Source organism: Nerophis lumbriciformis, linkage group LG11 (genome assembly GCF_033978685.3).
Source record: "Nerophis lumbriciformis linkage group LG11, RoL_Nlum_v2.1, whole genome shotgun sequence".
Taxonomy (NCBI): Eukaryota; Metazoa; Chordata; class Actinopteri; order Syngnathiformes; family Syngnathidae; genus Nerophis; species Nerophis lumbriciformis.
The window spans coordinates 52,079,283-52,102,833 of NC_084558.2; the positions used below are offsets into that span (position 1 = coordinate 52,079,283).

The 23,551-nt window shown below is 37.3% G+C and overlaps 1 protein-coding gene across 1 annotated transcript in view; it reads right to left on the minus strand.

Moving 5' to 3' along the window:
- The window catches only part of zswim6 (zinc finger, SWIM-type containing 6), a 103,411-nt gene that overhangs the window by 39,655 nt on the left and 40,205 nt on the right, over positions 1-23,551 (minus strand). Inside the window, exons 2-4 of the mRNA XM_061966332.1 lie at positions 9,553-9,909; positions 5,075-5,223; positions 4,862-5,012 (exon numbers count right to left, since the gene is read on the minus strand). Of these exons, the coding sequence (XP_061822316.1) occupies positions 4,862-5,012; positions 5,075-5,223; positions 9,553-9,909 (657 nt within the window). The remainder of the gene's footprint in view (positions 1-4,861; positions 5,013-5,074; positions 5,224-9,552; positions 9,910-23,551) is intronic.

The window sequence follows — 23,551 nt, forward strand, 5'->3', positions numbered from 1 at the left end:
TGTAGGTACATTTGAGTAAATATTTCTATATAATTTTAAATGTTTTTAACAAAATGTTGAGATAAATTTAGGAATATTTTTCTTTATAATTATAAATATATTTTAATCAAAATAAACTACATAAATGTAGGTACATTTTAGTAAATATTTCTATATAATTTTAAATGTTTTTATGTAACAAAATGTTGATATATTTAGGTATATTTTTTTAATTTTTTTATTTATAATTAAAAATATATTTTAATTAAAATAAACTAGATAAATGTAGGTACATTTTTGTGAATATTTCTATATTAATCTAAATGTATTTAACAAAATGTTGACATATATTTAGGTATATTTTGTAATTTAAAAAAAATAATAATTTTAATATATTTTATTAAAATAAACTAGATACATGTAGGTAGGTTTTCTCTAAATATTTCTACACTGTATAATGTTTTTAACAAAATGTTGAGATATATTGAGGTATATTCTTCTAAACATTTCTCTATAATTGTAAATATATTCTAATCAAAATAAACTACATAAATGTAGGTACATTTGAGTAAATATTTCTATATAATTTTAATTTTTTTTTTTTTTTAAACAAAATTTTGATATATTGAGGTATATTTTTGTAAATGTTTCTGTATAGTTATAAATATAATTTAATTAAAATAAACTCGATAAATGTAGGTAGATTTTTGTAAATATTTCTATATAATTTCAAATGTTTTTAACAAAATGTTGAGATAAATTTAGGAATATTTTTCTTTATAATTATAAATATATTTTAATCAAAATAAACTACATAAATGTAGGTACATTTTAGTAAATATTTCTATATAATTTTAAATGTTTTTATGTAACAAAATGTTGATATATTTAGGTATATGTTTTTATTTATAATTAAAAATATATTTTAATTAAAATAAACTAGATAAATGTAGGCACATTTTTGTGAATATTTCTATATTAATCTAAATGTATTTAACAAAATGTTGACATATATTTAGGTATATTTTGTAATAAAAAAAAAAAATTTTTAAATATATTTTATTAAAATAAACTAGATACATGTAGGTAGGTTTTCTCTAAATATTTCTACACTGTATAATGTTTTTAACAAAATGTTGAGATATATTGAGGTATATTCTTCTAAACATTTCTCTATAATTGTAAATATATTCTAATCAAAATAAACTACATAAATGTAGGTACATTTGAGTAAATATTTCTATATAATTTTAAATGTTTTTTTTTTTAAACAAAATTTTGATATATTGAGGTATATTTTTGTAAATGTTTCTGTATAGTTATAAATATAATTTAATTAAAATAAACTCGATAAATGTAGGTAGATTTTTGTAAATATTTCTATATAATTTTAAATGTTTTTAACAAAATGTTGAGATAAATTTAGGAATATTTTTCTTTATAATTAAATATATTTTAATCAAAATAAACTACATAAATGTAGGTACATTTTAGTAAATATTTCTATATAATTTTAAATGTTTTTATGTAACAAAATGTTGATATATTTAGGTATATTTTTTTATTTATAATTAAAAATATATTTTAATTAAAATAAACTAGATAAATGTAGGTACATTTTTGTGAATATTTCTATATTAATCTAAATGTATTTAACAAAATGTTGACATATATTTAGGTATATTTTGTAATTAAAAAAAAAAAATTTTTTTTTAATATATTTTATTAAAATAAACTAGATAAATGTAGGTAGGTTTTCTCTAAATATTTCTACACTGTATAATGTTTTTAACAAAACGTTGAGATATATTGAGGTATATTCTTCTAAACATTTCTCTATAATTGTAAATATATTCTAATCAAAATAAACTACATAAATGTAGGTTCATTTTAGTAAATATTTCTATATAATTTTAAATGTTTTTTTTAAACAAAATGTTGATATATTGAGGTATATTTTTGTAAATGTTTCTGTATAGTTATAAATATAATTTCATTAAAATAAACTCGATAAATGTAGGTAGATTTTTTATAAATATTTCTATATAATTTTAAATGTTTTTAACAAAATGTTGAGATAAATTTAGGAATATTTTTCTTTATAATTAAATATATTTTAATCAAAATAAACTACATAAATGTAGGTACATTTTAGTAAATATTTCTATATAATTTTAAATGTTTTTATGTAACAAAATGTTGATATATTTAGGTATATTTTTTTATTTATAATTAAAAATATATTTTAATTAAAATAAACTAGATAAATGTAGGTACCTTTTTGTGAATATTTCTATATTAATCTAAATGTATTTAACAAAATGTTGACATATATTTAGGTATATTTTGTAATTAAATTTTTTTTTTTTTTTTTATATATTTTATTAAAATAAACTAGATAAATGTAGGTAGGTTTTCTCTAAATATTTCTACACTGTATAATGTTTTTAACAAAACGTTGAGATATATTGAGGTATATTCTTCTAAACATTTGTCTATAATTGTAAATATATTCTAATCAAAATAAACTACATAAATGTAGGTTCATTTTAGTAAATATTTCTATATAATTTTAAATGTTTTTAACAAAATGTTGAGATAAATTTAGGAATATTTGTCTTTATAATTATAAATATATTTTAATCAAAATAAACTACATAAATGTAGGTACATTTTAGTAAATATTTCTATATAATTTTAAATGTTTTTATGTAACAAAATGTTGATATATTTAGGTTTATTTTTTTATTTTTTTATTTATAATTAAAAATATATTTTAATTAAAATAAACTAAATAAATGTAGGTACATTTTTGTGAATATTTCTATATTAATCTAAATGTATTTAACAAAATGTTGACATATATTTAGGTATATTTTGTAATTAAAAAAAATAAATAATTTTAATATATTTTATTAAAATAAACTAGATACATGTAGGTAGGTTTTCTCTAAATATTTCTACACTGTATAATGTTTTTAACAAAATGTTGAGATATATTGAGGTATATTCTTCTAAACATTTCTCTATAATTGTAAATATATTCTAATCAAAATAAACTACATAAATGTAGGTTCATTTTAGTAAATATTTCTATATAATTTTAAATGTTTTTTTTTAAACAAAATGTTGATATATTGAGGTATATTTTTGTAAATGTTTCTGTATAGTTATAAATATAATTTAATTAAAATAAACTCGATAAATGTAGGTAGATTTTTTTATAAATATTTCTATATAATTTTAAATGTTTTTAACAAAATGTTGAGATAAATTTAGGAATATTTTTCTTTATAATTATAAATATATTTTAATCAAAATAAACTACATAAATGTAGGTACATTTTAGTAAATATTTCTATATAATTTTAAATGTTTTTATTTAACAAAATGTTGAGATATATTTAGGTATATTTTTGTAAAGGTTTCTGTATTATTATGAATATATTTTAATTAAAATAAACTAAATAAATGTAGGTAGATTTTTGTAAATATTTCTATATAATTCTAAATGTATTTATTTAACAAAATGTTGAGATATATTTAGGTGTATTTTTCTAAATTTTTCTATACAATTATAAATATATTGTAATTAAAATAAACTAGGTAAATATAGGTAGATTTTTGTAAATATTTCTATATAACTTTAAATGTTTTTAATAAAATGTGATATATTTAGGAATATTTTTCTATATGATTATAAATATATTTTAATTCAAATTAACTAGATAAATGTATGTAGATTTTTGTAAATATTTCTACATCATTTACATTTTTTTTATTTAACAAAATGTTGAGATGTATTTAGGCATATTTTCCAAATATTTCTATATAATTGTAAATATATTTTAATTAAAATAAACTAGATAAATATACGTAGATTTTTGGAAAAGTTTCTATATAATTTTAAATTATTTTATTTAACAACATATTGAGATATATTTCGGTTTATTTTTGTAAATTTTCTAAATAATTATAAATATATTTTAATTAAAATAAACTACATAAATGTAGGTAGATTTAATTTTAAATGTTTTTATTGAACAAAATGTTGAGATATATTTAGGCATATTTTCTAAATATTTCTATATAATTGTAAATATATTTTAATTAAAATAAACTAGATAAATGTAGGTAGATTTTTTTAATGTTTCTATATTTTAAATGTTTTTATTTAACAAAATATTGAGGTATATTTCGGTTTAGGTTTGTAAATTTTTCTATATAATTATAAATATATTTTAATTAAAATAAACTACATAAATGTAGGTAGATTTAATTTTAAATGTTTTTATTCAACACAATGTTGAGATATATTTAGGCATATTTTCTAAATATTTCTATATTATTATAAATGTGTTTTAAATAAAATAAACTAGATAAATGTAGGTACATTTTTGTAAATAGTTCTATATAATTTTAAATGTTTTTATTTAACAAAATGTTGAGATGTATTTAGGTATATTTTCTATATAATTATAAATATATTTTAAATAGAATAAAGTAGATAATGTTGGTATATTTTTGTAAATGTTTAGATATAATTATATTCTTCTAATAGAATGTAGGTAGATTTACAAGATAGCGTTTCAATGGCAAGATGCTGCTCCCTGCTGTTTGGGAGCCTTAAATATAGGCTCAGCACATGTCAGGTTAACTCTCAGTTTCGATACCCAGCAAGGCGATGCAACCTCGGTGGACAAAAGCATGAGAGATGGGCGACCATTTTAGAGATTGCTCAAACAGTGCTGGTTTTGCTGTTGTTTGTAGAATAAATTGTTAAACTTCTGTCATTGGTTTAGAAGGGGAGGGGGAGGGGCCTAACATGGCGATGATTAGCATGTGATGTGACTTGCAAAGCTAATGAGAACTTTTTGGGTACCGAGTTCATCCCACAGCTGCCTGTACTTGTCGGTCATGGTGGTCCCCTGTTGTCTCCACAGCGCCAGTCGGGGGTCCCCCATGAACTGCTCGGTGATCAGCGTCAACATGCGGGCGCCGTTGGAGTCCCTCATCTTCAGCATCTCTCTCACCTGCGCACACCAGGTGTGTGAGCGCCGGCCCAGCTAGCCAGCCGGCGTAGCGGCGGTCTCACCTTGCTGAAGAGCAGGTTGAGCTGCTTGCCCGAGCCGTGGTAGCCCCCCTGGGACAGGAAGAGCTTGACCTGCTCCTGGACTTGCTCCTCGTCCAGATGCCAGCAGTTCTCGTCGTCCACGCTGGCCCCGGCCGTCGGATCAGGAGCGCCTGCGGGCGATTAGTCAATCAAATGATCTAACTTGGTCTGTATCACACTTTTTATACTGCGGGCGATTAGTCAATCAAATGATCTAACTTGGTCTGTATCACACTTTTTATACTGCGGGCGATTAGTCAATCAAATGATCTAACTTGGTCTGTATCACACTTTTTATACTGCAGCGATTAGTCAATCAAATGATCTAACTTGGTCTGTATCACACTTTTTATACTCAGGTCTCAGTGCTTTCATCCAAAATATGTGGATGGATCTTTTTTTACTACCTATTCAATTATTTTACCTTGTTTCATCATCTTTTACCTCCTATTTAACTTATTTTACCTTTTATTTACTTTCTATTTAACTTTTTTTTTACCTTTTTAACATTCTATATTTCTTCTTTTACCTTAAATGTACCTTACTTTACCTTTTATTTACCTTTTTAACCTTCTATTTAGGTTCCATATTTCTATATTTTACTTTTTATTTACCTTATATTGACCTTAATTTACCTTTGATTTACCCTTTTTACTTATTTAACATTTTATTTACCCTTTTTACTTATTTTACCATCTCTTTTCCTTTTATTTACCTTCTATTTAACTTCTAGTTATCATTTATGTTCTTTTACCCTCAATTCACTTTATTTTACCTTTACCTCTTATACATCTATTTAACTTATTTACCTTATATATTCCTTCTTTCACCACCCATTTACCTTATAATTCCTTCTTCTACCTTTTACCACCCATTTATCTTTTTTTTTTTACCTTGTATTTAACTTCTTTTTCTCTCCTTTTTACCACCTATATACCTTTTTACCTTGTATTTAACTTCTTTTCTCTCCTATTTCCCTTCTTTTACCCTCAATTTACCTTTTATTTACCGTATTTTTCGGAGTATAAGTCGCACCTGCCGAAAATGCATAATAAAGAAGGAAAAAAACATATAAGTCGCACTGGAGCCCGGACAAACTATAAAAAAACCTGCGACTTATAGTCCGAAAAATAAGGTACTTACTATTCGTCTTTTACCTTTTATTCACCTTATTTGACATTTTATTTACCCTCAATTTACCTTACATTTAACGTCTTTTACCGTTTATTTACCTTCTATTTTGCGTCTTTTACCTTTTAGTCACCTTATTTTACCTATTACCTTCCTTTACCCTCACTTTACCTTATATTTACATTTCAATTAACATCTTACCTTTTATTTACCTTCTATTTTACTTTTGATTTACCCTCTATAATGTATATTTTCTGCTGTAATATTGTACATGGTCATTGTTATATATTATATAAAAATATAATATATCAGTATATACTGTATATATAATATGTAAATATTACATGTATGTTATAATTTATATTGCTACAACGGTACATTTTTAGTCTACTTTATACCAGCATTATCCTTTCCATCCTTACACTTTCCATCCTTTGTAACTCAGCTACTGTGTGAAACAATTTCCCTTGTGGTCATTAAAGTTTGTCTAAGTCTAAGTCTCATTTACACTCAATTTACATTTTATTTACCTGTCATGATTTTACCCTCAATTTGTTCTTTTACCTTTTATTTACTTTCTATTTAACTTTTTTTTTACCTTTTTAACATTCTATATTTCTTCTTTTACCTTAAATGTACCTTACTTTACCTTTTATTTACCTTTTTAACCTTCTATTTAGGTTCCATATTTCTATCTTTTACTTTTTATTTACCTTATATTGACCTTAATTTACCTTTTATTTACCCTTTTTACTTATTTAACCTTTTATTTACCCTTTTTACTTATTTAACCTTTTATTTACCCTTTTTACTTATTTTTCCTTCTCTTTTCCTTTTATTTACCTTCTATTTAACTTCTAGTTATCATTTATGTTCTTTTACCCTCAATTCACTTTATTTTACCTTTACCTCTTATACATCTATTTAACTTATTTACCTTCTATATTCCTTCTTTCACCACCCATTTACCTTATAATTCCTTCTTCTACCTTTTACCACCCATTTATCTTTTTTTTTTACCTTCTATTTAACTTCTTTTTCTCTCCTTTTTACCACCTATATACCTTTTTACCTTGTATTTAACTTCTTTTCGCTCCTATTTCCCTTCTTTTACCCTCAATTTACCTTTTATTTACCGTATTTTTCGGAGTATAAGTCGCACCGGAGTATAAGTCGCACCTGCCGAAAATGCATAATAAAGAAGGAAAAAAACATAAGTCGCACTGGAGCCCGGACAAACTATAAAAAAAACTGTGACTTATAGTCCGAAAAATAAGGTACTTACTATTCGTCTTTTACCTTTTATTCACCTTATTTGACATTTTATTTACCCTCAATTTACCTTACATTTAACGTCTTTTACCTTTTATTTACCTTCTATTTTGCGTCTTTTACCTTTTAGTCACCTTATTTTACCTATTACCTTCCTTTACCCTCACTTTACCTTATATTTACATTTCAATTAACATCTTACCTTTTATTTACCTTCTATTTTACTTATTTTACTTTTGATTTACCCTCTATAATGTATATTTTCTGCTGTAATATTGTACATGGTCATTGTTATATATTGTATAAAAATATAATATATCTATATATACTGTATATATAATATGTAAATATTACATGTATGTTATAATTTATATTGCTACAACGGTACATTTTTAGTCTACTTTATATCTGCATTATCCTTTCCATCCTTACACTTTCCATCCTTTGTAACTCAGCTACTGTGTGAAACAATTTCCCTTGTGGTCATTAAAGTTTGTCTAAGTCTAAGTCTCATTTACACTCAATTTACATTTTATTTACCGTATTTTCCACACTATAAGGCGCACCGGATTATAAGGTGCACCTTCAATGAATGGCCTATTTTAAAACTGTGTTCATATATAAGGCGCACTGCATTATAAGGCGCATAGAATAGACGCTACAGTAGAGGCTAGGGTTGCGAGACCCGTTGTGGCTCAATATTGGTCCATATATAAGGCGCACCCAAGTATAAGGCGCACTGTCAGATTTTGGGAAAATTGGAGGTTTTTAGGTGCGCCTTATAGTGCGGAAAATACGGTACCTGTCATGATTTTACCCTCAATTTGTTCTTTTACCTTTCATTTGCCTTCTACCGTATTTTCCGCACTATAAGGCGCACCTAAAAACCACAAATTTTCTCAAAAGCTGACAGTGCGCCTTATAACCCGGTGCGCTTTATATATGGATAAATATTAAGATTCATTTTCATAAAGTTTCGGTCTCGTAACTACGGTAAACAGCCGCCATCTTTTTTCCCGGTAGAACAGGAAGCGCTTCTTCTTCTACGCAAGCAACCGCCAAGGTAAGCACCCGCCCCCATAGAACAGGAAGCGCTTCTTCTTCTACTGTAAGCAACCACCCGCCCGCGTAGAAGAAGAAAAAGCGCGCGGATATTACCGTACGTTTCATTTCCTTTGTGTGTTTACATCTGTAAAGACCACAAAATGGCTCCTACTAAGCGACAGGGATCCGGTTCATGAAAAGACGCAATCTCTCCATCCGCACACGGATTACTATTTCACAGCAACTGATATTCCTGTGAACCGCACTGTGGATACAACGGGAGCACGTACGGTGAATATTCGCACCACAGGGAATGAGAAGTCATCCTTCACTGTGGTTCTAGCTTGCCATGCTAATGGCCAGAAACTTCCACCCATGGTGATATTCAAAAGGAAGACCTTGCCAAAAGAGACCTTTCCAGCCGGCGTCATCATAAAAAGCTAACTCGAAGGGATGGATGAAGAAAAGATGAGCGAGTGGTTAAGGTAAGTTTAAGTTTACGCGAAGAGGCCGGGTGGCTTTTTTCACGCAGCTTCGTCCATGTTGATATACGACTCCATGCGCGCCCACATCACGCTGGTTTTAATATATTATTAAAGTTTGACTGACCTATTTGACTGTTTTTTTGACATTCCTTTAGCGCAGTTAGATGCGGCTTACAACACGGGGCGGCTTATAGGTGGACAAAGTTTTGAAGGCGCGGCTTATAACCCAGGGCGCCTTATGGTGCGGAAAATACGGTATTTGCCTTCGTTACCTTCTTTTTTTTAACCTTACAATTACTTTTTTTTATCTTCTTTCCCTTATATTTACCTTCTCTTTAACTTCTTTTACTTTTTATTTACCTTCAATTAACCCGTTTTACCTTCTTTTCCCTCTTATTTACTAACTTTTACTACATTTGTTGAAATGTGCCTGTTAAAACACTATTGACAATAGTAAGAATACATTCATGGGAATAAAAACACAGTAGTAATACAAATAGCAAATAAGCGTATTGAAGTTTTTCTGACCGTGGACTTGGTTGATCTGGGAGTTCTGGGACAGGATCTCGTCGGCCAGCTTCTGGGCGGTGGGCAGCACCTCGGTGTGGTGCACGGTGATCAGGTACTGCACCAACTTCTGCAGCTGGTCCCGGTTCATCTGGAAGAGCGTCTCGGAGATGGGCAGGCGCAGCTTGACCAGCTCGGGGCTGCGCACCCGGTAGAGCGAGAGCGCCACCACGTGGGCGCAGTAGAAGATGTCCTTGTTGCCGCAGCCGCACGTCACCGCCGTGATCTTGCAGCGGTCGAAGCTGATGCTCACGCTGCACTGCGCCTCCGCCTCCGACGACGTGGCCGGCTCGCGCACCGTGCCGCTCAGGTGGAAACCTGCGACAAGGGAGAAGAACCCTGTTCATTTTGACTGTTCCTAGTAGTGTTTAAAAACTGGATCTAGTCCGCTTCGCCCTCCCCGCTGCCTGCCGAGCTATGCCGCGTGGCCGTGCCAGCAACTTGAAGGTTCCATGTTCGATCCCTGCTTCCGCCATCCTAGTCACTGCCGTTGTGTCCTTGGGCAAGACACTTTACCCACCCGCACTGGTTTAAATGTAACTTAGATATTGGGTTTCACTATGTTTCACTTGTCTCTCATGGACACTCACCTGTTGTTGTTGACTTTGGGAATTATCGGCTGCACGACATCAAGGCCGTGAAACAGAGACACGCGGCAGGCTTACACTCACTCATGCATCCACAAAAATATACGCCACACACAATCCAACGCCCTTGACGCAAATCCCTTAGGGGAGCTGCGGCCAGCCACCATGGCCCCCCACTCCCCCCCCCTCTGTTGCTAGATATCTGGAGATGTACGTTGTGATATGAATATGTGCTTTGCTATGGAGGTTTTTTCCCACTCCAGACTGGGCCCCCTTAGGAGCCCAGTCTAGATTGTATTTTTTTACTCAACTTCCCCAGCGTTTTACCTTTTTCCCCATCTTTTATGGGGCGCCTTGTGGCAACCAATCAGCGTTCCTGTTCTGTAACCCTGTACACTAGGGGTGTAAAGGTACACAAAAATTTCGGTTCGGTACGTACCTCAGTTTAGAGGTCACGGTGCGGTTCATTTTCGGTACAGTAGAAAACAACAAAATATAAATGTTTTGGTTATTTATTTACCAAATTTGTAAACAATGGCTTTATCCTTTTAACACTGGCCGTGCCAGCAACTTGAGGGTTCCAGGTTCGATCCCTGCTTCCGCCATCCTAGTCACTGCCGTTGTGTCCTTGGGCAAGACACTTTACCCACCCGCACTGGTTTAAATGTAACTTAGATATTGGGTTTCACTATGTTTCACTTGTCTCTCATGGACACTCACCTGTTGTTGTTGACTTTGGGAATTATCGGCTGCACGACATCAAGGCCGTGAAACAGAGACACGCGGCAGGCTTACACTCACTCATGCATCCACAAAAATATACGCCACACACATATACCCCACCCCCAATCCAACGCCCTCGACACAAATCCCTTAGGGGAGCTGCGGCCAGCCACCATGGCCCCCCACTCCCCCCCCCCTCTGTTGCTAGATATCTCGAGATGTACGTTGTGGTATGAATATGTGCTTTGCTATGGAGGTTTTTTCCCCACTCCAGACTGGGCCCCCTTAGGAGCCCAGTCTAGATTGTATTTTTTTACTCAACCTTCCCCAGCGTTTTACCTTTTTCCCCATCTTTTATGGGGCGCCTTGTGGCAACCAATCAGCGTTCCTGTTCTGTAACCCTGTACACTAGGGGTGTAACGGTACACAAAAATTTTGGTTCGGTACGTACCTCAGTTTAGAGGTCACGGTGCGGTTCATTTTCGGTACAGTAGAAAACAACAAAATATAAATGTTTTGGTTATTTATTTACCAAATTTGTAAACAATGGCTTTATCCTTTTAACACTGGCCGTGCCAGCAACTTGAGGGTTCCAGGTTCGATCCCCGCTTCCGCCATCCTAGTCACTGCCGTTGTGTCCTTGGGCAAGACACTTTACCCACCCGCACTGGTTTAAATGTAACTTAGATATTGGGTTTCACTATGTTTCACTTGTCTCTCATGGACACACACTTATTGTTGTTGACTTTGGGAATTATCGGCTGCACGACATCAAGGCCGTGAAACAGAGACACGCGGCAGGCTTACACTCACTCATGCATCCACAAAAATATACGCCACACACATATACCCCACCCCCAATCCAACGCCCTCGACACAAATCCCTTAGGGGAGCTGCGGCCAGCCACCATGGCCCCCCACTCCCCCCCCCCTCTGTTGCTAGATATCTCGAGATGTACGTTGTGGTATGAATATGTGCTTTGCTATGGAGGTTTTTTCCCCACTCCAGACTGGGCCCCCTTAGGAGCCCAGTCTAGATTGTATTTTTTTACTCAACCTTCCCCAGCGTTTTACCTTTTTCCCCATCTTTTATGGGGCGCCTTGTGGCAACCAATCAGCGTTCCTGTTCTGTAACCCTGTACACTAGGGGTGTAACGGTACACAAAAATTTTGGTTCGGTACGTACCTCAGTTTAGAGGTCACGGTGCGGTTCATTTTCGGTACAGTAGAAAACAACAAAATATAAATGTTTTGGTTATTTATTTACCAAATTTGTAAACAATGGCTTTATCCTTTTAACACTGGCCGTGCCAGCAACTTGAGGGTTCCAGGTTCGATCCCCGCTTCCGCCATCCTAGTCACTGCCGTTGTGTCCTTGGGCAAGACACTTTACCCACCCGCACTGGTTTGAATGTAACTTAGATATTGGGTTTCACTATGTTTCACTTGTCTCTCATGGACACACACCTATTGTTTGTTGTTGACTTTGGGACTTATCGGCTGCACGACATCAAGGCCGTGAAACAGAGACACGCGGCAGGCTTACACTCACATGCATCCACAAAAATATACCCCACCCCCAATCCAACGCCCTCGACGCAAATCCCTTAGGGGAGCTGCGGCCAGCCACCATGGCCCCCCACTCCCTCCCCTCTGTTGCTAGATATCTCGAGATGTACGTTGTGGTATGAATATGTGCTTTGCTATGGAGGTTTTTTCCCCACTCCAGACTGGGCCCCCTTAGGAGCCCAGTCTAGATTGTATTTTTTTACTCATCCTTCTCCAGCGTTTTACCTTTTTCCCCATCTTTTACGGGGCGCCTTGTGGCGACCCATCAGTGTTCCTGTTCTGTAACCCTGTACACTAGGGGTGTAAAGGTACACAAAAATTTCGGTTCGGTACGTACCTCAGTTTAGAGGTCACGGTGCGGTTCATTTTCGGTACAGTAGAAAACAACAAAATATAAATGTTTTGGTTATTTATTTACCAAATTTGTAAACAATGGCTTTATCCTTTTAACACTGGCCGTGCCAGCAACTTGAGGGTTCCAGGTTCGATCCCCGCTTCCGCCATCCTAGTCACTGCCGTTGTGTCCTTGGGCAAGACACTTTACCCACCCGCACTGGTTTAAATGTAACTTAGATATTGGGTTTCACTATGTTTCACTTGTCTCTCATGGACACACACTTATCGTTGTTGACTTTGGGAATTATCGGCTGCACGACATCAAGGCCGTGAAACAGAGACACGCGGCAGGCTTACACACACACATGCATCCACAAAAATATACGCCACACACACATACCCCACCCCCAATCCAACGCCCTCGACGCAAATCCCTTAGGGGCATACTTGCCAACCTTGAGACCTCCGATTTCGGGAGGTGGGGGGTGGGGCGGGGGCGTGGTTGGGGGCGTGGCTAAAAGGGGAGGAGTATATTTACAGCTAGAATTCACCAAGTCAAGTATTTCATATATATATATATATATATATATATATATATATATATATATATATATATAAAAGAAATACTTGACGTTCAGTGAATTCTAGCTATATATATATATATATATACACGTATTTTATTATATATATATATATATATATATATATATATATATATAAATAAAATAAATACTTGAATTTCAGTGTTCATTTATTTACACATATACACACACATAACACTCATCTACTCATTGTTGAGTTAAGGGTTGAATTGTCCATCCTTGTTCTATTCTCTGTCACTATTTTTCGAACCATGCTGAACACCCTCTCTGATGATGCATTGCTGTGTGGCACGCACAAAAGTGCTTTCATCAAATGCACTAGATGGCAGTATTGTCCTGTTTAAGAGTGTCACAACATTGCTGTTTACGGCAGACGAACTGCTTTACGGTAGACGAAAAACGTGACTGCTGTTGTTGTGTGTTGTTGCCGCGCTGGGAGGACGTTAATGAAACTGCCTAACAATAAACCCACATAAGAAACCAAGAACTCGCCCTCCATCATTCTACAGTTATAACGTGATTGGGCAGGTATGCTGTTTAAATTGTGGGTTAATACTCAAATAAAATATTTGTTATTATGGACCTGAGTCTGCCTGAATTTCGGGAGATTTTCAGGACAAAATTTGTCCCGGGAGGTTTTCGGGAGAGGCGCTGAATTTCGGGAGTCTCCCGGAAAATCCGGGAGGGTTGGCAAGTATGCTTAGGGGTGATGGAAGGATGGGCAGCGCCTGAGAGCTGCAGCCAGCCACCATGGCCCCCCACTCCCTCCCCTCTGTTGCTCGATATCTCGAGATGTATGTTGTGATATGAATATGTGCTTTGCTATGGAGGTTTTTTCCCCACTCCAGACTAGGGGCCCAGTCTAGATTGTATTTTTTTACTCAACCTTCCCCAGCGTTTTACCTTTTTCCCCATCTTTTATGGGGCGCCTTGTGGCAACCAATCAGCGTTCCTGTTCTGTAACCCTGTACACTAGGGGTGTAACGGTACACAAAAATTTTGGTTCGGTACGTACCTCAGTTTAGAGGTCACGGTGCGGTTCATTTTCGGTACAGTAGAAAACAACAAAATATAAATGTTTTGGTTATTTATTTACCAAATTTGTAAACAATGGCTTTATCCTTTTAACACTGGCCGTGCCAGCAACTTGAGGGTTCCAGGTTCGATCCCTGCTTCCGCCATCCTAGTCACTGCCGTTGTGTCCTTGGGCAAGACACTTTACCCACCCGCACTGGTTTAAATGTAACTTAGATATTGGGTTTCACTATGTTTCACTTGTCTCTCATGGACACTCACCTGTTGTTGTTGACTTTGGGAATTATCGGATGCACGACATCAAGGCCGTGAAACAGAGACACGCGGCAGGCTTACACTCACTCATGCATCCAGAAAAATATACGCCACACACATATACCCCACCCCCAATCCAACGCCCTCGACGCAAATCCCTTAGGGGAGCTGCGGCCAGCCACCATGGCCCCCCACTCCCTCCCCTCTGTTGCTAGATATCTCGAGATGTACGTTGTGGTATGAATATGTGCTTTGCTATGGAGGTTTTTTCCCCACTCCAGACTGGGCCCCCTTAGGAGCCCAGTCTAGATTGTATTTTTTTACTCATCCTTCTCCAGCGTTTTACCTTTTTCCCCATCTTTTACGGGGCGCCTTGTGGCGACCCATCAGTGTTCCTGTTCTGTAACCCTGTACACTAGGGGTGTAAAGGTACACAAAAATTTCGGTTCGGTACGTACCTCAGTTTAGAGGTCACGGTTCGGTTCATTTTCGGTACAGTAAGAAAACAACAAAATATAAATGTTTTGGTTATTTAGTTACCAAATTTGTAAACAATGGCTTTACCCTTTTAACATTGGGAACACTATAATAATTCTGCCCACGTTAATCAACATTAAACTGCCTCAAGTTGATGCTCAGTTTAAATAAAATGACAAAACTTTTCTTCTACATATAAAAAGTGCAACATTAAACAGTTTCAAGTCAACTCATCGTGCTTAATTTATTACAGCATTTGGGAAGCCTGTAGTTGATTTTTTATTATGTAAATGTTATATTTGTATCAACATGTGATAGCAGGGACCCTGCCATTCAAAACTAGGCTAATGCATTACTAATGATTAATGTAACTATAGCTGAAAAAATAGTACAATAGCAATAGGAGAGACTATTCATCCCTGAACACCATGGAGTTCATGTAGGCTTAATGATGCACTTACATTATTATATCAACTATCAGAGACAGAAACTCTTCATTTAACATAATGTTCTGCTTCAACACAGCTCAATCAACACAGAAAAAGGTAAATTGAAATCACAGACAGACAGGGCTTTGCTGTCCGTAACACACACACACACACACCGCAAAATGAGCTAACGTTACGCTAAAAGCGAATTAGCCTTCACCTCAAGCCAGGACTGCGAGCGAGCTGAGCTTTGATTGATTGATTGAGACTTTTATTAGTAGGTTGCGCAGCGAAGTACATATTCCGTACAATTGACCACTAAATGGTAACACCCGAATACGTTTTTCAACTTGTTTAAGTCGGGGTCCACTTAAATTGATTCATGATACAGATATATACTATGTTATCATCAGTATGTTATCATCAGTCATCAACAATTGAGAACAGAGAAATGGATATCTGACTTGGTAGTATATGGACAGCAAGTAGTGGGCAGAGAGAGAGAGAGAGAGAGAGAGACACAGAGAGACAGAGACAGAGAGACAGAGAGAGAGAGAGACAGAGAGAGACAGAGACAGAGAGACAGAGAGACAGAGACAGAGAGAGAGAGAGAGAGACAGAGACAGAGACAGAGAGAGAGAGACAGAGAGAGAGACAGAGAGAGAGAGACAGAGAGAGAGAGACAGAGACAGAGACAGAGAGAGACAGAGAGACAGACAGACAGACAGACAGACAGACAGATAGAGAGAGATGAGAAGGCATAAGAAAAAGTATCTGCATTTGATTATTAACAATCCGGGGAGGGTGTTAGTTTAGGGTTGTAGCTGCCTGGAGGTGAACTTTTATTGCGGTTTTGGAGGAGGATAGAGATGCCCTTTCTTTTACACCTGTTGGGAGTGCATTCCACATTGATGTGGCATAGAAAGAGAATGAGTTAAGACCTTTGTTAGTTCGGAATCTGGGTTTAACGTGGTTAGTGGAGCTCCCCCTGGTGTTGTGGTTATGGCGGTCATTTACGTTAAGGAAGTAGTTTGACATGTACTTCGGTATCAGGGAGGTGTAGCGGATTTTATAGACCAGGCTCAGTGCAAGTTGTTTTACTCTGTCCTCCACCCTGAGCCAGCCCACTTTGGAGAAGTGGGTAGGAGTGAGGTGGGATCTGGGGTGGAGGTCTAGAAGTAATCTGACTAGCTTGTTCTGGGATGTTTGGAGTTTAGATTTGAGGGTTTTGGAGGTGCTAGGGTGCCGTTTAGGTTTCTAGAAGGTCAACGGGCTCATAGTGATGTTACTAGTAGTTGGCTGGGAGGTGTTTATTATCATTTGGGGAGAGTCCGCAGCATGATGATTACCTGCTAAATGCTAAGCACTGACTACATGCGCTCTGAATACGCACTGCTGATTGGCTGTTACCGCTCTGTGTGTAACCAATCAGATGGTTGTGTGGGTGGGACAATGCTGGGTGCTGTGTAGAGGACTGACAGAGACAGAAGGAAGCGGAGGCGGCTACTTAATATGTCCGTGTGGAAACTCGTTCGGTACACCTTTGAACCAAACCCCCGTACCGAAACAGTTCAATACACATTAGGGATGTCCCGATCCAGGTTTTTGCACTTCCGATCCGATACCGATATTGTTTTTGCATTTCCGATCCGATACCGATACTGACCGATACTGGCCTATCCGAGCATGTATTAAAGTTTAAAGTTATTTAGCCTACTTAGTTGTCAGAATCATGTTGAAAAGGGTTTTAGTACTCTTGATAACAACTAGCCAGCTGAATTAGGGGAGTTTGAATAATACACAATGGTTGGTAACAAGAAACTGACCTGTTTATTCAAGGATAAACACAAAATAGACAAAATTATACATGACAAACAGAAATGGCATCATTGAACTAGGGCTGGGCGATATGGCCTTTTTTTAATATTGCGATATTTTAAGGCCATATTGCGATACACGATATATATCTCGATATTTTGCCTCAGCCTTGAATGAACACTTGATGCATATAATCACAGCAGTATGATGATTCTATGTGTTTTGATTGATTGATTGAGACTTTTATTAGTAGGTTGCACAGTGAAGTACATATTCCGTACAATTGACCACTAAATGGTAACACCCCAATAAGTTTTTACACTTGTTTAAGTCGGGGGTCCACTTAAATTGATTCATTATACAGATATATACTATCAGATATATACTATCATCATAATACAGTCATCACACAAGATAATCACATTGAATTATTTACATTATTTATAATCCAGGGTGTGGAGGGGGGCGCCGGATGTAAGTGTCAAAAAGACAGCCAAAAGAGTTTGATATGAGAATAAATCTAAAGTTAAAATATAGGGTAGAAATGCACCCATTTGCAGGAAATGTAGTCTTGATTTTCAAAATGTTCTTTCAAGGCTTGCATGTCTACATTAAAACATTCTTTTTCATACTGCATTAATATATGCCACTTTTAAACTTTCATGCAGAGAAGGAAATCACAACTAAAAAAATCACTAATTTTTTCATATGGTGTTGATGTGGAAATTTTTGCCTCAGCATTTTGATGGTGTGGACGTGTGGCACCGAACGGAGATAAAGCGTCTCGACAGACGTCACAATATTTGAACAATGATGACGAAAACTGTTTTCTCTGTCGTGTCCGTGTGTCAAAAATTGTTATGCGCTTATTTATTTTTTATGTGATTTTGTGCGTGGCATAGATTTGCCGTGCGCAGAGGACGCTTGAGCAGGCGCGCACCTTAGCGGCTGCGCTAGCATACCTGCCAACTTTTGAAATCAGAAAAACCTAGTAGCCAGGGTCCAGGGGCCGCAGGCCCCGGTAGGTCCAGGACAAAGTCCTGGTGGGGGGTTCATTTGCCCCCCCGACGCAAAATGATTATTAGCATTCAGACAGGTTAAAATGTTGCTAAAACCATCACTTTTCTATCAGTCACAGTGACTTTTCAAAACAAAAATATTACAGCAAAAATCATATGGGTTGATTGACATGTTTATTCTGTAAGCTAACTTCAATAGTTTGAAATTATTTTGACAGTTAATGCCAGTTATCCTGTCAACCTTTCACAAGACTTCAATTTGTTAATTGAAAGTATAAACACTTTTTACAGTAAACAAATGGTAAAACAGTACTAAACAATTCCATAAAAAAAAAAATTGGTGTCATTATTAACTTTCTGTCCAAGCTTGTATAATCTACTGCCTTGTTCAATTGTCAAAAATATTCTGTGCCTAAAATTCACATTTCTATCACAATTATCATACTGTAAACATGGTAAGCTAACTTCATTACAATTAATAGTCCTGTCAATAGCATGGAATTACAATTCAAATGTAGTTTTTTTGTAAGCCTTTCAAAAGAATTCAAAATATGAAAAATGAATGACAATTAATTTAAGCCATCAGACACTTGAAAAGTGGCACATCACATCTCTAATGTAATCATTTGAACTTTTCAACAGAAATAGCACTGCAAAAATATTAAGGACATACTTCTGTATTTTGGTAGTTATGCTGTCAACATTTAACAAGATTTCTTCAACTTGGACTTGAAAGCATAAATAGTACAAACACTTTTAACAGTATAACAGTACTAAACAATTCCAATAGATAACATTGGTGTCATTACCTTTTTGTGGCTAAAATCCGAAAAACGTTGAAAGTTTTCCACTTGTATCGCTAGCAACGGCATTAGACTTGTGTTTTTTTTGTCCCAACGTGGTCTTTTACATCGCTAATTCCTCCGTGTCCGATCGAAAAATCTTGTCTGCACAAGGTGCGATTCGCGTAGTTTTCACCCTTTTTGGAACGGATAATTATTCCCGGATAGGCTTTTGAATATTCTTCACGGAATGACTGCAGTTTTTTTTTCGGTTTAAGACTCGTTTGCGATTTTTCTCCGGCTGATTCCATGATCGTTCGCTCGTTTGGAAACAATGGCCTCGTGCTTGGCAGCGGTGCTATAAATAGCCTCGCGCATGGCATTCGGAATGGCTCGATAGGAAGTTACGGGAAGCAGTGTCGAATGTCATTGTTGTTACGCGATTTCGTGAATAAAACTTAAAAAAAATAAAATAAAATTTAATTAATGAAAAACCGTATTTTTTATCACTGCAACCGTAACCCGGAATAGGTTGATGAAAACCGTACTAATTACGGGAAAACCGGAGTAGTTGGCAGGTATGCGCGAGCATCACAGCTAACGTTAGCCATGCCGCTACCTCGCTCTCTGCTGGGAGAGGATGTATATGTATGTGACGTATGACGTGACAGTATGTGACGTATGACGTGACAGTATGTGACGTATGACGTGACAGTATGTGACGTATGACGTGACAGTATGTGACGTATGACGTGACAGTATGTGACGTATGTAAGAAGGTGCGCTCGCTGTCTGTGAGAGGGAGACACAGGAAAGAGTGAGAAGAGCCTGTCGTGTAATGCCAGCAGCTAAAAGCAACTGCGTGAGAATCCACAGACCTGTGGATGTGTTGAAGGTGTGCTGGAAAATGCGGAACCGAAATTACGGAGCAGCAGAAAAGTGGAATGTATTATTTAAATCGGCGCGTTGGAAAACACGGACCGGAGTTTGTTTTTTTAAACTGGATCTGGATCGGCATTTTCCCATGCCTTGCCGATACGCAATTTTTGGCAAATATCGGCAGCCGATCCGATCCAAATATCGGATCGGGACATCCCTAATACACATACCGTATTTTCCGCACTATTAGCCGCACCTAAAAACCACAAATTTACTCAAAAGCTGACAGTGCGGCTTTTAACCCGGTGCGCTTTATATATGGATTAATATTACGATTCATTTTCATAAAGTTTCAATCTCGCAACTTCGGTAAACAGCCGCCATCTTTTTTCCCGGTAGAACAGGAATAATAAATAAATGATAAATGGGTTATACTTGTATAGCGCTTTTCTACCTTCAAGGTACTCAAAGCGCTTTGACACTACTTCCACATTTACCCATTCACACACACATTCACACACTGATGGCGGGAGCTGCCATGCAAGGCGCTAACCAGCAGCCATCAGGAGCAAGGGGTGAAGTGTCTTGCCCAAGGACACAACGGACGTGACTAGGATGGTAGAAGGTGGGGATTGAACCCCAGTAACCAGCAACCCTCCGATTGCTGGCACGGCCACTCTACCAACTTCGCCACGCCAAAGCGCTTCTTCTTCTACGCAAGCAACCGCCAAGGTAAGCACCCGCCCCCATAGAACAGGAAGCGCTTCTTCTTCTACTGTAAGCAACCACCCGCCCGCGTAGAAGAAGAAAAAGCGCGCGGATATTACCGTACGTTTCATTTCCTTTGTGTGTTTACATCTGTAAAGACCACAAAATGGCTCCTACTAAGCGTCAGGGATCCGGTTCATGAAAAGACGCAATCTCTCCATCCGCACACGGATTACTATTTCACAGCAACTGCCTAAAGACTTTCCAGAAAAGCTGGCTACTTTCCGTGCATATTGTAAAAACAAGATAGCTGAAAAAAAGATCCGGCCAGAGAACATTATCAACATGGACGAGGTTCCACTGACTTTTGATATTCCTGTGAACCGCACTGTGGATACAACGGGAGCACGTACGGTGAATATTCGCACCACAGGGAATGAGAAGTCATCCTTCACTGTGGTTCTAGCTTGCCATGCTAATGGCCAGAAACTTCCACCCATGGTGATATTCAAAAGGAAGACCTTGCCAAAAGAGACCTTTCCAGCCGGCGTCATCATAAAAGCTAACTCGAAGGGATGGATGAAGAAAAGATGAGCGAGTGGTTAAGGGAAGTTTAAGTTTACGCGAAGAGGCCGGGTGGCTTTTTTCACGCAGCTCTGTCCATGTTGATATACCGTATTTTCCGCACTATAAGGCGCACCTAAAAACCACAATTTTTCTCAAAAGCTGACAGTGCGCCTTATAACCCGGTGCGCTTTATTACGATTCATTTTCATAAAGTTTCGATCTCGCAACTTCGGTAAACAGCCGCCATCTTTTTTCCCGGTAGAACAGGAAGCGCTTCTTCTTCTACGCAAGCAACCGCCAAGGTAAGCACCCGCCCCCATAGAACAGGAAGCGCTTCTTCTTCTACCCGCCCCCGGAAGAAGAAGAAAAAACGCGCGGATATCACCGTACGTTTCATTTCCTGTTTACATCTGTAAAGACCACAAAATGGCTCCTACAAAGCGACAAGGATCCGGTTCATAAAAAGACGCAATCTCTCCATCCGCACACGGATTACTACCGTATTTCACAGCAACTGATATTCCTGTGAACCGCACTGTGGAACGGGAGCACGTACGGTGAATATTCGCACCACAGGGAATGAGAAGTCATCCTTCACTGTGGTTCTAGCTTGCCATGCTAACTTCCACCCATGGTGATATTCAAAAGGAAGACCTTGCCAAAAGAGACCTTTCCAGCCGGCGTCATCATAAAAGCTAACTCGAAGGGATGGATGGATGAAGAAAAGATGAGCGAGTGGTTAAGGGAAGTTTACGCGAAGAGGCCGGGTGGCTTTTTTCACACAGCTCCGAAGGCGAACACACCTTCACTAAGACGGGCAGACAGCGCCGGACGACATACGCCAACATTTGCCAGTGGATCGTAAATGCCTGGGCAGATATTTCGGTCACAACTGTGGTCCGAGCTTTCCGGAAGGCAGGATTCACAGAACTACTGGACAACAACAGCGACACTGACTCCGATGACTTCGACGAGACGGAACCGGCCATTTTGGATACCACGCTTGCGCAACTTTTCAATTTGGACACCGAAGACGAAGAATTCGAAGGATTTACGAATGAAGAATAACTTCAGAAGGTGAGCGCTATGTTTATTTTGTGTGTTGTGACATTAATGTTCGAGCAACATTATGTTGCTATTGCTCTACACCATTTTGAATTTTACTATGTTTGTGATTGCACATTTGCGTACATTTTGGGACAGAGTTGTTAGAACGCTGGTTTTCAATATATTATTAAAGTTTGACTGAACTATCTGACTGTTTTTTTGACATTCCCTTTAGCGCAGCGTAGGCGCGGCTTATAATCCGGGGCGGCTTATTGGTGGACAAAGTTATGAAATATGTAATTCATTGAAGGTGCGGCTAATAATCCGGTGCGCCTTATAGTGCGGAAAATACGGTACTTGTGCAATGACAATAAAGACCTATCCTATCCTAAAGCACTTTGAGTCACTAGAGAAAAGCGCTATATAAATTCACTCGCTCCTCCAGTCGCGCCTGGCCCGCAGCTGAACCGCTGACGTAACGAGCGCGGGGGAGGTCGCTGCCGTGGTGGAGGGGGGACTAGAGAGAGAGAGAGAGAGAGGAAAAAAAAAAAAAAAAAAGGTGGAAACGCTCTCAGCTGAGCGCCGCGTCAGGAGGGTTGTCTTGGCGGCGAGCCAAAGCGCTGAGCTCAGCATTCTGTCATGCACTTCCTCTCTTGCATAACACGGCTCGGGCGCACCGCGTGGCAACCCCGCTCCCCTCCACTCCACTCCTCCCCCCCAACGTGGCTGTCATTACTTGATCATTCGCGCCACACCGCTGCCCGTCTAGGCGTGAACGAGCGCTTCTCCGCCGAGGTGTGCCTTTGTGTGCATCGGGCCGAGTTCTGGTGATGACACTGCGGGGGAGGCTAATCTGTTCCCCGTGGCCATGCGGAGGCACCCCAGGGAGGGTAGGGGAGGGGAGCTGCTAGAAAAGGAGGCGTAAACAAGCAATCGATGGTCACGCTAGGCTAATTAGCATCTGTCCTCTGCGGGTAGGGATGTCCCGATCCGATATTTGGATCGGATCGGCTGCCGATGTTTGCCAAAAATTGCGTATCCCGGATCCCTGACGCTTAGTAGGAGCCATTTTGTGGTCTTTACAGATGTAAACACACAAAGGAAATGAAACGTGCGGTATATCCGCGC